General features: G+C 34.9%; 1 protein-coding gene across 3 annotated transcripts in view; it reads left to right on the top strand.

The window, feature by feature from the left end:
- The window catches only part of CHL1 (cell adhesion molecule L1 like), a 194,974-nt gene extending 184,300 nt beyond the window's left edge, over positions 1-10,674 (top strand). For all 3 annotated transcript variants that reach the window (XM_038565827.1, XM_038565829.1, XM_038565828.1), the window contains 4 exons: positions 755-916; positions 1,569-1,700; positions 4,140-4,212; positions 7,011-10,674. In XM_038565827.1, the coding sequence (XP_038421755.1) occupies positions 755-916; positions 1,569-1,700; positions 4,140-4,212; positions 7,011-7,227 (584 nt within the window). In that variant the 3' untranslated portion in view covers positions 7,228-10,674. The remainder of the gene's footprint in view (positions 1-754; positions 917-1,568; positions 1,701-4,139; positions 4,213-7,010) is intronic.
- The last annotated feature ends 5,307 nt before the right edge of the window (positions 10,675-15,981 follow it).

Below are 15,981 nucleotides of genomic sequence, written 5' to 3'. Positions count from 1 at the left end.
ACAAAAATATTTTACAGATTTTGTTGCAACATCAGAAATTAAATGTATATTTAATTACACTTGACTTATTTGTATCTGCTACTATGAGATTCTAGAGTTAATATATTGGCATATTCATGTTTCTTTTTTAAAGTATTAATGTCTCATAACATTTTAAAAATCTCAGTGCATTTTATTTAAATGTGCCTCGAAACCTGTACTTAATTTACCTATAAACCTGCTTATATTTCTACAAATTTCAAGTATTTAATATATGACCATATTATGATACTTTTCCATCAATATTTGTAGGGAAGACCAAGGCAAAAAAAAAAGTAAAATATATTTAAAATTATAATGATATTTGCTTTCAAAAATAAGCTAAAATGGCCACGTTCAGCTTCCTGCTGGGTCTGTAAAAGTTCAAATTGCACAAAATGACATTGCATAATTTTTGAAGCTGTGTTTGGTTTTTAACCATTCATATGACTGAGCAGATTTATAGTATCATTTCATCAAGAAGTACATCATCTTTAAAGGACATGAAATAAGTTCATTTCATTTCCGCAATTTCAGTATATTAAGAAAGAAAATCTTGAAATGTTGCTTTTCTTGATGTCCTGATAATTCAAAAACTATATGAGGAAAAATATGCTACAAATGGCTCTCCTCTCAAATAACATTATTTAATTTATTTTATTTTATTTTATTTACTTTTCATGTCCTGCTTTTCAATGATTACAATTTATATGATTTAACTGTGTACATTTCTTAGGTAAAAGTATCGGGAAGATATCAGAAGGAGTTAATCTTACTCAAAAGACTCACTCAGTAGAGGTATTTGAGCCGGGAGCGGAACATATAGTTCGCCTATTGACTAAGAATTGGGTTGATAACAATAGCATTTTTGAAGATGTAATTGAGACAAGAGGGAGAGGTGAGACATGAGATTGTATTGGGGGCATTCTTAGACAATAAATCTATGTTTTGTAGATTATTTAATTTTACATACTTCTTGTATTAAAGAAAAATACATAGTACATTATAAAGATAATAGTTTCAGTTTGTTTTGGCTTAGCATTTTAAAATTATCAAAATGAAAAATGTTCCACAAGGATCCAACATATCCCTTATTGTTTTTATCAGAGTAGTTGACTAAAAAAAAACAAAACAAAACAAAACAAAAAAACTCCTGTCAATTAACACATGTTAATAACAAAAACTAAAAAGAAAAACAAAAGAAAACCCACAGAATCTCCATGGACATCTGCATATAACCAAGGCAGCTTGTGCTTTTGCTTGCTTGTGCTGCTTCTGTATTTAACTTGATCTGCCTCCACTGTCCCTTGGTTTTCATTCTCAGAGTCAAATGCAACTTGAGGAGCCCTTTCTAAATAAAGAATGAATGATCTATCAGTATTCTTCCAACGAAATGTCCTTTAAATCACATTGCCTCTAGGGTCACTGAAATGAAAAATAAAACTGATACTATTCTGTATGTTTAAAAATTATGTTTCATTTTCCCAAAAGGGGCATAATCCCCAAAACTATTTCCAGCATTCAATGTGTGACTTCTCTTCGTATAACAGAATACGCTGGTTTATATGATGACATCTCCACTCAAGGCTGGTTTATTGGATTGATGTGTGCGATTGCTCTTCTCACACTAATATTGTTAACTGTTTGCTTTGTCAAGAGGAACAGAGGTGGAAAGTACTCAGGTAAAGCTGTTTCTTAATATAGTAATATACTTTCACTTTATTAAATAGTATTTTCTAGGAGGCAGTCTTCAGAAACATCTTTTGTTTTTTAAATTACACATTTAAGTTAAATTTATGTGAGCACAATAGACATGCAATGAATGTACTGAGAGGAAAAAGAATTCTATATTAGCTAACTAAAGGATTTGTGGTCTGGAATATTATTTCCAGGTGGCTACTTGTTTTCTACTTTCTAGTACTTAAATAGTCTCTAATGAGGCTTATAATACTTCCAAGTTTCTATTTTTCTGTCTGTAAAATATCAGAGATGTGAAGAACACTAATCACTAAACCACACATGCATATTTTAACATCTTAAGAGGAAAGGACATATTTACAGCATGGCTTGTCATGCATTTGTGATCCAGAGAATATTTGCACTAGTACATTCTAACAGTACTGGCTCCACTAGTCAGCTTTGCTAGAGTCAACCATTGCTGGGAGTGCATTTATTACCATGACATATATTAGATACACTGTCTCCTGAGTTAATGTACTTAAAATGTAAATAAAAATCATCATAGTTAGTATAACGGTTGGCTTTAATTGAATTCAATTTCCTAATTTATTTTATCTCTTTTAGATATACATATTGTGTTTTTGCTATTATTATTGTTGTTATTGCCTAGTGTTCAGGATGCTTTTATATAAGGGGAAAGATTTAGATCCCACTGCTATTAGTTTGATGATGTTCAGATTAGTGAGAAATTCTTTTACTGGCTTATTATTCATTCATCGAATATTTATTGGGAACCTATATGTATTTTGAACAAAAAAAGCATAATTTCTAAATTTTTATAACATCTATGCAATTTATGCATGGAAATTTATGCAGTCGTAGATCTCATTTTTTTTTTTCATTTTTTTTTTCCTATAAGGACTGAATTATTATGAATTAGATTTTCAATTATTAATGAATGTCCTAGTTAATTAACTGGAAAATTTAAAAACATGCAGCATTTCCTTTTCAGTATCCCCAACAAACAGTCACTTGTGAAGTGTGGCCCTATTGAAATTCTAATGATGGAAAAGAAAAAATGCCAGCATTTCACATTGTAGGACAAGTAAAAGAATCTCTTATGTCTCTGTAAGAAGTAGTAAAAGATGCCATGAAAAAGGATTGTTACAGGGTTCCTGGGTTCTTGCCTCACAGAGTCAAAGAATGAATCTTGCAGTCACAAATGGGTGAAGTGAAAATTTATGAAGTGAAGAGGAAAGCAGAAAGGAAGGAAAAAAGCACTCTAGAGTGAGAAGTGTCTGAATGGGTTGCCACTTAGGGCTTTTACTGGCAGTCTTTTATTGAGAACTGACTGGGAAGCTCATGGCCTTCAGACTCTTGTGGCATCTTGGTTTGATCCCTTATCTCTTGTTTGGCTCTGTCCCGGTGTCTCCATGTGCCAGGAATAGTTTTGGAGCCTGCTCAGGGGAGTCAGGGGCCTCCTATCTCTCCTGCCTAGACTTTCATTCCTTCCCTACTCATGGGACAGGATCTGTGGGCAGAAAGAGCTGTACTGGGATTGTGAGGAGTGACTGATTAAATATTTTTTAATTGGTGGGGGTGAGGGATAGCTCAGTTCTCCAAGGAATCTGAAAGCAAGGCTCTCAGAACCATGAGGGGCCAGCTACTGCTAAGATAAATTTACTTTGAAACATGAAGGCACTAGGGCAGCCACATGTTCCTTGTAGAGGGTCACTCTCTGCATGTTTCAGGGATCTATCAGCGGGCTGCAAGCTGTAAAAAGATTTTAACGTAAGCTACATTTCTTTTGCCTTTGTTTCCCACATCAGGAAAACATTTTTGAGTTTTCCTAGTAAAGTGAAACAAAAGAGCCTCCTTGTCCTATGTCCCACCCACTCTGGAATAAATCAAATTTAAAATGTCACTACAGACCTGAATATTCTGATTATTGAGGCAATTATGAGTAAGAGAGAGACCAGAACAACCAAGGAGTTGACTCTTAATCACTTTGGCTTTAGTGACATATATCTGGTGTGAACCTGTGACATCTTCAAAAAGTTTTGGATAGTAAAATGTGTACCTAGTAATTTGGTCTCCATTGAGAAACCATACCTAAGTGTGACTCTTGCAGTAAGATTTATTACCCACACAATACTGACTAGCCACACGAAGATTTGCAATATGCTGTAATTTTGATGATAAATCGGGAGAATCCAGGAGATCCTTTTCCCTTTTTTCCTTAAAGAGGTAACCGATGGGTTGTAGATACAATCACAAAAAACAAACCAAAGCAAAAAACGAAAACAAAAACAAAAAACAACCCACACTTAGTAGTATCAAAAAATTGGAGGAATGCTGTTCTCATTGATTATCCATCTTTAACACCATTAATATATCTTTAAAAATTATTTATATCACTTTCACTGCTATTTGTTTTTCAGTGAAAGAAAAGGAAGATCTGCATCCAGATCCAGAAGTTCAGTCCGTAAAAGATGAAACCTTTGGTGAATACAGGTAAACAGTGTTCCATTTTAAAACATATCAAAACATGTATTCATCAGATTATAAGCTTAAAAATACAAAAACAAACAAGTATTTATTCTTAAAATAAAGATTACACTACTCTATTATAATACATTTTTAAGGAATAGTTTATAAAAATAGGGCCTACTTAAGAAATAGCAACCGACCTCTGGGTGCAAGGATGTGTGTAACTATACTCTAGGTAGATGTGTGCGTGCTAGGAGACTTTTCTTAAAGCTCTGTGTGCTATGCAAAGTACACAATTTCACTATTTTTATTTAAAGTATCTATTTGGAGTATTAAAACATCTTGAAGTCCTCAGCATGGACATCATGAACCCAGGTTGAATACATAAACATGTATTCTCTGCACCTACTATGTAGACATACAAAGGTGAATAGGTTTCAGATCCTGTCCTCAAGAGGAACTTAGTCTGCAGAGGAAAAAACTTATCTCTGCAAATCACTACAATTAGATAAAGAGAATAAGAGAGCATAAAGGGGAAGGGATGCTGATAAAGGATCAAACAAAGAGCTTAGATAGGCTTTGAAGAACCAAATGGGTTGTGTAACTGTTAACGACTGTATGGAGCATGGCCAGACTTAAGATAGGGAAGTGTGCCATACCCGACCTGGGAGAAATTGCGAGGTATCTGGTATGAGGGAGGTAGCTCTGGAGGTTACGTTCAATATCCCATTCTCCTTGTTTTTGCTCACCATCTTCCCCCTTCCACTACCCTCTCCATTTCTTAGCCCTTCCTGTTTGGGATGTCCATGTTTTCCATCAGGTCCTATGCATATTGCAGCCAAGAAAGTTTGCAATACCTGGGCTTATACAGCCTTTAGCACCCAGGAGGCCAGAATTCATATTGGAAAAGAGACCTGATTGACGCTGACTGGCCCATCTCTGGATCCATTACTATAATTAGTGACTTGGAGCAGCATTATATTAGCTGTCCTGAATTAACTGATGTGCATCTGAGCCTCATTATAGGCTCTACTTTGCTCTATATTAATTCTTCTTTTTTTTCCACTGGTTAAAAGCTCTTTTAATATTTCTTTACTAATCATGTTAAGTTCTTTCCAGAATAAGGATCATTGAAGAAGAAGAAAGGAGAAAGGGAAGAGAGGGAGGGAGATAAGGAAAAAGGAAAGAAAGGAGACTGGGAGAGAGAGATACTTATAACTTCACGAATTTACAAATTGTAGCTGAACTTCTATGAGGCAGAAATCATTAGGGGCTTTGGCAACTGTTTAAAATATATTTGAAAGACAGATATTAATAGTTCAGTTTTATAGGCAAGAAAACTATGATAATGCCTTGTTCAAAAACTCATTCCCTCAGACTCTGCTGCCTCTTTAAAAAGATAAAAATAAGCCCCTGCTCTATTTCACCTGGCATCCCATTAATATAATTATCAATAGCTTAATTAAATTTATTTAATACCTTAATGTTTTCCATCATCTTTTCCCAAAACTACATGTTCATCCAGAAAATTATCTAGTCTCCAAGCTATCCCAGGATACAGTTTTACTGGATGCTGCTCTCACGCATGACATAAATTGTCACTTTTCCAGCTTCTGGCAATAGTTTTTTCACTACTTGTTGCCTGGTCTCTAAACTAATGCCACATTTTTGTTTTTGTTTTTGTAACTGTAAGCATCCCACTTCTGGAACCAATTACTGTAGGAATCAGGATAGCCTGGGTTATGCTGCTGTCAAAAACAGCTCCGAAATCTTTTTCTTTCTCGAACTATGTGTCCAACACAGATGGCTCTGTTCTTCTTGATCATTTAGGAGCACTGGCTGGTAAATGAGCATCTGGGATCACCACAGCAGAGGAAATAGAACATAGCAAATTGAGCACTGGCTCTAGGGTGACACGTGCTACCTTTGTTCACTTTTCTTGGGCCAAAGGAAGTCATATAAAAATGTGTAACTCAGGAAAGTCAGGGAAGTGCCACGCTGCTCTGCTCCCAGAGAACCGAGAGATGGACCTATTTGATGAACAACACTGATTACCAAATTATACAATGCTAATCACATTCTAGTCATGCATTTTTTTGATCAAATTCTTCTTTTTTCAAATTGTATAAAAACATTTAATTTGGTGTACAGCTTTATAGTGTGATAGTAGTTAGTACTTAAAAAAAATACAGATCCAGAAATTTAGAAGACCATATCATTTTATAGACATTTTACTAACTCAAGAGTTATTTTTGTTGCAGAATAAAACCCAAGCTATATATTTAGCATACTTGTAGTATTTCTGTTCTAAAAATGCCAGCCAACTTTTAAAAAATTCAACAAACTTGAGTTTATAAACTATATTAAAGGAAGTTCTTCAGTTACCAGAAAAAAGAATTTGACTGATTAATCAAACGAGAAATTTGGGGAAGGATTTAGCAGTATGTACAGGATCAAAGGTAAAGACAAAAGATCAAGACTCGATGACTGTGAGTCTTAAAAGTTCATGAAATCAAAGGGAGTAAAATTATCCTCTATGTATGTTAGCATATTGAGTGTCTGTATGTCTCAAAACTCCCAATTTTAAAGGGAGGCTGAAGTATCGTGAATAATAGAAAAGAGTTTCTCAATTACTCAGTATGACACAAATTGGTTATTACTTTTTAAACATTTATTTGTGAAGGGGTCATTTAGGGTTTATATGTCTGCACTGCTAATGTGAATGTCTTGAAATTTATAAGACCTATTAACACTTATGAATGCATCTTGTTTTCTGTGAATATCCCATATTAGATTTTGTTGAACTATTCTTTGTTTTGTAGTGACAGTGATGAAAAACCTCTCAAAGGTAGCCTTCGATCCCTTACCAGGGAAATGCAGGCCACAGAAAGCGCTGACAGCTTAGTCCAGTATGGAGAAGGTGACCATGGTCTGTTCAATGAAGATGGATCATTTATTGGCGCTTATGCTGGATCTAAGGAGAAAGGATCTGTTGAAAGCAATGGAAGTTCTACGGCAACGTTTCCACTCCGAGCGTAAATGTATCACATGTAAACAACATCAGTGGTTCACACCAACCTTCCATATTTATCTGTTCAAGGGAGCAAGAACTTTGACATAGGAATAGAAATGTATTGACAAAAGATTTCATCCAGAATTCGAACATCTTGCAATTATGTTGAGAAAAATAGCACTGCCTTGAAAAAATAAAATACCAAGCACTACAGGCCTATGTTGTTTTTTGTTTTGTTTTGTTTTGTTTTTCAGGTGCTGAAAATTCAGAACACAAAACAAATCCTGTATTTAGATTCACCTCAACTGAATCCAAAGTATCCATTCTGTGTACTCCATTTTTGCCTGATTTTACTGTTCACTGTGTTTGCATAGTTGTTGCTACCTTGTGGGTTTTTCTCTGTGTGCACATTTGTATTCAGTCTCTGAGAACTGTCTTAGTGACTTTGCTTCACAACAGGTAAAAAGATGGTAAGCAAACTGGTTATTTAAAATGTAAAGAAGGATATGAATGTCTTATTAAAGCAGTTCATTAAATCTATACAGTCTTAAATCTATTATTTAAATTTTTAGTAGCAGGAGTCTTAGGTGAACAGTCAGCTAGTATTTATTGAGCACCTAACTATTTGCCCAGAGATGGTCATGTTTAAATAGAATTCTAACTTTTTCAGTTTCAACATGAATTTTTTTATGTCTATCAAAACCATCTTTGTTTTTTTGTTTTTTCTTGGACTAAATTCAGCTGCAGAGGAAGTGGTGGTCAGAAGGTTATCTTATGAAAGAATAGGCCAAGGTATCCATGATGCTGGAGTCTAATAGCTATACCTATTTAATATTTCCCATTTCTAAATTGACTGCTTCTACCTTTTTTCTATGTTTATATAATGGTATGCTCGCATATATTTCATGAATGCATTGTACATATTGTGTTAATATTTACACAGTTTAAAATATAGATGTGTTTTATTTTAAAGTGAGAAAAAGAACATTAACAGGCATGTCTGTACAGCTAGAATATATAGTAAGATAACATTTTTCATCGTTCCAGAGCTGCAACCAATAACATGAAGACTTTGTATAAAGCATTTGCATTTTGTTCTTATATTGCTTTTTCCAACAGTCTCAAAATAAAATATCATATAAATATTGAGGGAAATGTTTTCATATTTTTCAAAATAAGTTTTTATTGTTGAGTGTATTCTTACCCCAGCCCCCAAAAGAAAAACTGTTTACAGTAGAAATTTCTATACATATGTTTGCCTTTCACATTTTAGACATCTTCAGAGTGGGATCTCTCTGTTCTATCAAAGTCAGTACAAATTCAGGGAATTCATTTCCTGGCGTGTGGGCTACTAGTCCTTCTAAAATTGTACATGAAAATGGTTTAAAAATATTATGAAGGACTGTGTATGCATGCCAATAAAATTCAGTGTTCAACTTCTCACTTTATGGAAGCATTTGTTAACTTTACCACAAAACTCTTAATTATGTCTGAGTGAAAGTGACTCACAGATTTTACTTTATTTTTTGAACTGTAGCTATCAGTCATATATTGTTAAATCTGGACTTTGATTTATGCAGCCCACTGTGTTTCTTGTGAACCAAAATTAGGAATGTTTTTATAATGGTCAACGCAGTAATCTATATGGAGTATCTGTCATTTTAAACCTTGTGTGTCCTCCAAAATACATAAGCAGCAAAAGAATGTCTTATTTAAAACAATGCGTCATGGGCTCAGGATCTGACCAAACTCCCAGAAGTAAGAGCTTCCCAAGGGGATGGTATCATGGTCCTCACCCTGTGTGAGGATCCACACACCCCTCGGCGCACCTTGAGCTTCATCCCATCTGATTTCTAAAGCACTTTTCTGAAGGAAGAATAATCAAGTTTTGACTTCTCTGGGAGGAGTTTCTGGTACTCAGCTACCGATGAGGCCAAGGTTGGGACTTTTGAGTTTAGTTCTGCTGTTATTCTAGTTCCTCTTCTTTGTCATCAGCCAACAAGGTTTGAAGAGAATCATGAAGGTTGGAAATAATCTCCAAAAAGCATCAGGTGTTGATTTATTATAAGTTTGATAATCTTTAAGTTTGAAGTTTATGCATATACTGAAGTGTTTGGTTTTCCTAGACCTTGGTGTTTCCCTTTAGCAGACTGAGAAACACAGATGTTCCTGCTCATATTTTCTCAATGACCAAAACTTAACAGATATAAAAAATGACACTGAGTTATGACTGCCTTTTGCTTTTATTCTTCGTACCCTTTCTTAATAGTCTCTGGCTTCTACTGGGAATCTTCAGTGCAGAAGAAATTGGTTCATTACTAATTTTCTCTGTTAACTGTCAATATTATTTTAATGTAATAGGTTGTATATAATCTCAAGGATTGTTGGTGGGGATGAGTTCCTAGAGAACTGTCCAAGGGTTGGGAAAATCTAAGTTCTCTTCCTGGTTCCAGCACTGATTTTGTACATAAACCTTAGGCACGTTGACCCCTTTGCTTCAGACTGTCTGAACTATAAAGTGCTAATGATGATCTCAGTTACCTTATCTTTGTCACAGGGTGTTCTTTTTTATGAAGAAAAATTTGAAAACAATAAAAGCTAAGATGCCTTTTAACTTCATAAACTAACCTTTAATCGAATGATGTATCAAAAGTCACCCCACACATACCAACTCAACTTTTTTCCTGTGAACACATAAATATATTTTTATAGAAAAACAAATCTACAGGAAAGAAAAATCTACTGTTCAGTGAGCAGTATGATTTGCACATGCCATCAACAATTATTAATCAGAAAACAACTAAGCAGGGTCTTTGCTATACGGAAGTGTTTTTCACTGATTTTGCATGTGTATTTGTAAGAAAATGTGAATTTGGTGGATTATTCTATTGGTATAAAGGCATCTGATATTTTAGATGTACCCATGTTTATAAAAGTGTAAAGCACAATGAAATTATGCTGGAAGTCTCAAATAATATTTTTTCCTATTTTATATTCATGGAAGAGATGAGATAAAGAGAGAACAATAATGAGAAATGTTGGTGTGTTTTTCTAAGCATTTAAAACATAATTGCCAATTGAAGCCCTAAATATGTTTACATGCCATTAAGATATGATTCTTGTAACAATTTTAAATTGATTATAAAGGGATTGGATTTGTAATCTGTGGTAGTATATATTGTAGTGTTCCCATAGTGAAATAAGTAGGGTTGAGCCAAAGCTTACTTTGTTTTGTGTCTTAAATTGTTTGACTACATCATCAAAAGAGATAAAAGGTATGTAGAACTGGTTTACCTGATTACTATTTTTTTTTTTGGCTTAGATTAATACTCATAGCAGAACTTTATTAAAATGTGTTTGTGTTGTAGGTGGTGTTTGTATTATGCTTATGGATATGTATGGTTTAAAAATATTTTCATTATACAAGAAATTCAACTTTCCAAATAAAAGTTCAACTTCATGTACTCTAAAAATGTTTGTATTCTTTTGTATCCAGATAAGAAGAATAAGAATTTATATATACACCTCACCTCCAGTGGAATACTTATAAATGAAGTATAAATTTTTTTTTTTTTTTAAATTTTTTTTAATTTTTATTTATTTATGATAGTCACAGAGAGAGAGAGAGAGAGAGGCAGAGACACAGGCAGAGGGAGAAGCAGGCTCCATGCACCGGGAGCCCGATGTGGGATTCGATCCCGGGTCTCCAGGATCGCGCCCTGGGCCAAAGGCAGGCACCAAACCGCTGCGCCACCCAGGGATCCCTAAATGAAGTATAAATTAATAAAGTATAAATGACACATAAACAGACATTTTGATTTGAATGACTATACTTACAAATAGACCATTTAATAGTCACATCTACAAAATGTAATATGCCAATAAATTCAGCACTTATGATAAATGTAAAATTAAGATGAATATGTATTCATTTGGTTTTAGAACAATGTAAAAATGTCAATTTTAAAAAATGCCCAGTATATTATAGTTTCAAATAAGGCTAGTGAGTAACTGGGACACCCAATCTATTGAAAATTGTGATCTTTGAAAAGTGTTTTATGTGTAGTAAGCACTTTACATACATTATCACATTTAACCTCTGAAACAATCTTCTGTTTATAGAGTTAAGGCACAACATGGTTAAATAATGTGGTGAGTGTAACCAGCATGGGCTAGAGCTGGAAATTATACCCAGTGCTGTCTGGCTCCAAAACTCAGACACAGAATCTATCTTAGTATATTAGACTGTTATATTAGTATATATATTTTTTATTCTCTCACTCCTCCCCATTAGCTTAGAAATGCTAAAGAAAGGTAAGTTTGAGTTTAATGTGGACTTAGTGATCATGTTTAGAAACTTCTTGGTTTTGAGATATGTGATCAAACATATGAAAGGGGTGGGATGCCTGGGTGGCTCAGCAGCTGAGCGTCTGCCTTCAGCTCAGGGCGTGATCCTGGAGTCCTGGGATCGAGTCCCACGTTGGGCTCCTGCATGGAGCCTGCTTCTCCCTCTACCTAAATCTCTGCCTCTCTCTCTCTCTCTTTCTGTCTCTCATGAATAAATGAATAAAATCTTTTTTTTTAAAGGGGAAAACAATATTATATGTATGAAACAACTGAATATGTGTAAACTAAAAAGTAGTAATTGAAGTAATTGGAAATGTGTCACCTGACAATTCTGTCAAGAGGCATCTGAACTTACTGGACCTGGAGTTCTTTGCAGACTCAATCTCCAGTTTCTGTCCTACTCTGCTGCTCCTCAAACATGTCTTACCCAGCAGACTTTGATTGTCACATGCAAACACATGACTTCAAGGTATGTTTAGCCCAGAATTCCCCATATATCTGATGCTTTTCATTTATTGCTTCCTACTTGACTTCTCTTCTCCTAATGTTTGAAGGCTATTTCAAACTCAATGTTTAAAAGGTGAACAAGTAACTTTCCCCTTCCAAATCTGTCCAACGCCCTGCCCCGCCCCTCAACAGGACCGAGAGTTAAGTGATTTTCAGCAATACTATTCATCCAAGTACTCAAGCCATAAACCTATCTTCCTTACCAAGCTTTCTCCCTTTCCCCATGCTCAATCCATGACTAAATTCTGTCGATACTACTGCCTGTGTATCTCCTGGATCTACCCACTACTCTATACTGTGATCATTTGGCTGGACCACTTTCATGCTAACTGGTCTTTCCGTGTCCCATTGGCTCCCTCTCCAAACTTCTGACCAGCCTACAGGCAGGGCAATATTTGAAGTGCGTATTGGTTCATGCTGTGTCCCTATGATGAACCCACTCCCCTTACCGCCCCCTCCACCAATGACTTTCCACTGCTCTGAAGATAATGACAAAAATCTTCAATTAGTCTTCAATGTTCTTCATGGTCAGACCCTTACCAAGCTCCGAATCCCATGATTCATCATTCTCCCCTTCCTCTCTCCAATCCTGTCATAATAATTGTACCAAATACCTCAGATTCTCCAGGCCTCTCTACTGTCAGTTCCCACCGGTGGCACGAGGAGCTCCACACAGACTACTACAGAATAACTGCAGACAGAAATTAACAGTAGTGCTCATTATGCACCTCTTGCTGAGAGGCTTTTCGCTTAACACCATGGCATGAGGTGCCAGGAGACCCTGCTTGATGCCTGTTCATACTCAGCATGGAAACATGGAGGAATCAACAGTGGAGCAGATGTTTATCCAATGAGAGAAGGGAGCTAGTGGATAAGTTCCAGCCCTCTCCCATGGCCTCTCTCCACTCTCTTATATTGGATGGCCCCATGGATCAAAGCAGTCATTTGCACATAACAGTGGCCAATCCAATAATGCACCTTCTGTTGGTTCTTCCTGTTTGTCTGCATCACTCTCTTTTCCTCATACCTAATCCTAACTTATTAAGATTGCACAACCTAATAAGTTAATAGCCCGTAGGCTGAGTACTGCAGGCTTGGCTGATAAGGACTCCAGGCCGGCTCTTAATCTTTTGTCAGGTCCAAGTATTTGGCAAATTTCTTCTTGTTAGGAGCCCCTGAAGATTCTTCTTCACAGGATCACTGATTTGCTATCAAGTTTAATGTTGCTTCAGGGAAATCTCCTAAGACTTCCATAACTAGGTCAAATCACTCTATTTTAGTGGGTCATAATATTATGTACCTCTCATTTTTGTGCCAAACACTGTTGCAATTTTGCTCTATTGTATGGTTATTTGATTACTGTCTGTATTTCCCCAATTAGTCTAGAAATTCTATAGGGGAATGAGATGCATCTTCATTTTTACTAGAAATACCAGCCATCTAGTGTAGTGTCTGGCATTCGATGAACATTTATTAAATAGAAGAATGAGAGTCACAAAGAGGAGATGTCCACATAATGACTGCATTTAAGACAATTTGTAGTCCAGATACTGAAAGAAGTCTCCGTCTGCACCCCTAAACAAATTTTTTCCAGTGTTCTTCATCTTAATGACCCACTATCCACTCAGTTACTCAAGCCAAAGCACTTAGAATCATTCTTGGATACATCTTTCTCTTATTGTTCTACATCACCTCCTATCAGTCCTAACTTCAAGATATATATTTAATTTATATATATATGTTTTATTTATGTGTGCAATAAAAAACATATTTATGTATATTTCCCCCTTTTCTCTCCTCATCTCCAATCTATAAAACAATCACAGGGAACTTGATAACATAGAAATCAGATTATAACAATAGTTTCTCAATAAATTTATCTAAAATTCCTAATTCCTAACCAGATGACCATGTAGGAGCTGCCCCGGCCACCTTACTGACTATATCCCATACAGTGTTCCTACCAAGGTTATGCTTAGGCCATTCTACCCATCTCTGTGTTTCTAGAGCCCACTAAAACTGATTCCTGCCTAAAGATATCTGCAATTGCTGTTCTTTCTGCCTGGAATGTTCTCCTAAATCTCATATAAACTGGTTTTTGTTCTAATTAAATGTCACTTCTTCAGAAAAGAAGTTTGTGATTGTCAGCTGTAATGTAGTCAGGTGTTTATGTTATTCCTTTGTATCAATCGTTACCGTATTAATTTATACTCATGTGATTTTTTTTTCCATCCCTGCTCCCACTACTGTGTAAGCCCCTTGAGAACAGCAACCCTGTTTGTCTTCTTCATTGCTCTGACACCCAGAATCGGCCCCAGCATTTAATAGATTCTAAATAAATATTTGTCGGGTAAATGAATGAACTAAAGCACCAAATGGGAAACAAGACAATGAATAATAATATGGGAAAACTAATCTGCTTATTAAAATATAGTGAGCTGAGCTTCATATTTTAAAAATATTCATATACTTAGAATATACTAGACTTATTGGGCTGATCATTTTGAAATATATAGAAATATCAAATCATTATGTTGTACAATTGAAGCTAATAAAATGTTATATGTCAGTTATACCTAAAAAATGCAACTACCTCAACAAAAACACAAAGCTGTATACAGAAGGTCTGATCATAGAAGAAAAAAAAAATTGTTTCAAAGCTGATACCAAGCCCTCCTTTCTTCTGCTTTGAGGAAAGGAAGTTTTTAATCGTTTTGTAAAGCAGTTATGTAACTTAGTAATTCATTTAGTCATTTCAGTTGTAAGAATCAGTACAAATTTCCTTTTGGGTAAACTTCAATAAGTTCCATATCAAGAAGTTAACTGCAGTACTGTATATATTAGGGTAGTTATGATGATTAAAATATTTAAATTGTATGTTTGTAATTCCATGGGGAAGATGTTTATGTTATGAAATGATAAATTACTATGTAGAGTATGAAAGTTAACTATGTTTTAAAACGAATTACAAAATAACATGCCTCTTCCGTGAAATTAAACAGTGGAAGCATATTGCAATTGTACTACTCTAATGAAATCTGTAATGAAAAGACTCAACCACTAGATGGGAGTGTTTCAAAGTAATATAAGCTGTGTGTACAGAAAGCGCCCTATCACCAAGGCGTTTTTTATCTTGGCAGTTTTCAAGATTTAAGCATGAATTACATGTGTATTACTTAGGGATTTTGCACTTCATCCTTCACTTCTAAATTGTGATCTCATTATAATTATTATTGGCCTTCATTAATTCAAGTTTTGTGAGTTATACAGGTCTCTCCTAATTTTGAAGGGATCAGTATTTTTCAAATCTTAACCAAGTGTGATAAATTACAATACTTAGGATAACAAGAAAAGTAGTTTCTTAGTTTAACCTTTTTCTTTCTGGTAGGAACAGATAAAAGTGAACTCTAAATGATTTATATTGTTATCTATTTCTAAACAAATTGATATTTTGCAGTTCTTTTCTTTAATATATGGATAACCCAGGTACAGTGAATGATAAAATAATTTCTGATGAATACACATGTAGCTAAATATTAATAGTAGTACCCATATATAGGACTACTGTAAAGATAAAAATGAGTTCAAATATGTAAATACCTCTGTGAAAAGTTAGAAAATTAGAAAAAGCTAATTACATATTATGATGTAGTAATTAAATATTTTTATAAAACTACTGTTAACTGAGAAGCGATAGTTATATTCATGTTGATAATTCTGCAATAAAGATAAGGTGTCATTTGAAATAAACTATTTTGTCAAGAAAGGTCATTAGGTGAAATCTGAGTGGACATATAACCAAAGAAGTGTTAATATCTAAGTCAACTTGAACTTCAGTACATAAAAGTTAAATACCTTTCCATAATTAGCACCTCTCAAATTAATAGTCCCAAACTTCAGCAGGCATCAGCATCCCCTGAAGGGCT

Source organism: Canis lupus, chromosome 20, assembly GCF_011100685.1.
Source record: "Canis lupus familiaris isolate Mischka breed German Shepherd chromosome 20, alternate assembly UU_Cfam_GSD_1.0, whole genome shotgun sequence".
NCBI classification, from domain to species: domain Eukaryota; kingdom Metazoa; phylum Chordata; class Mammalia; order Carnivora; family Canidae; genus Canis; species Canis lupus.
The sequence above is the reverse complement of the archived record's forward strand: the minus strand, read 5'-3'. Positions and strand labels throughout refer to the sequence as shown.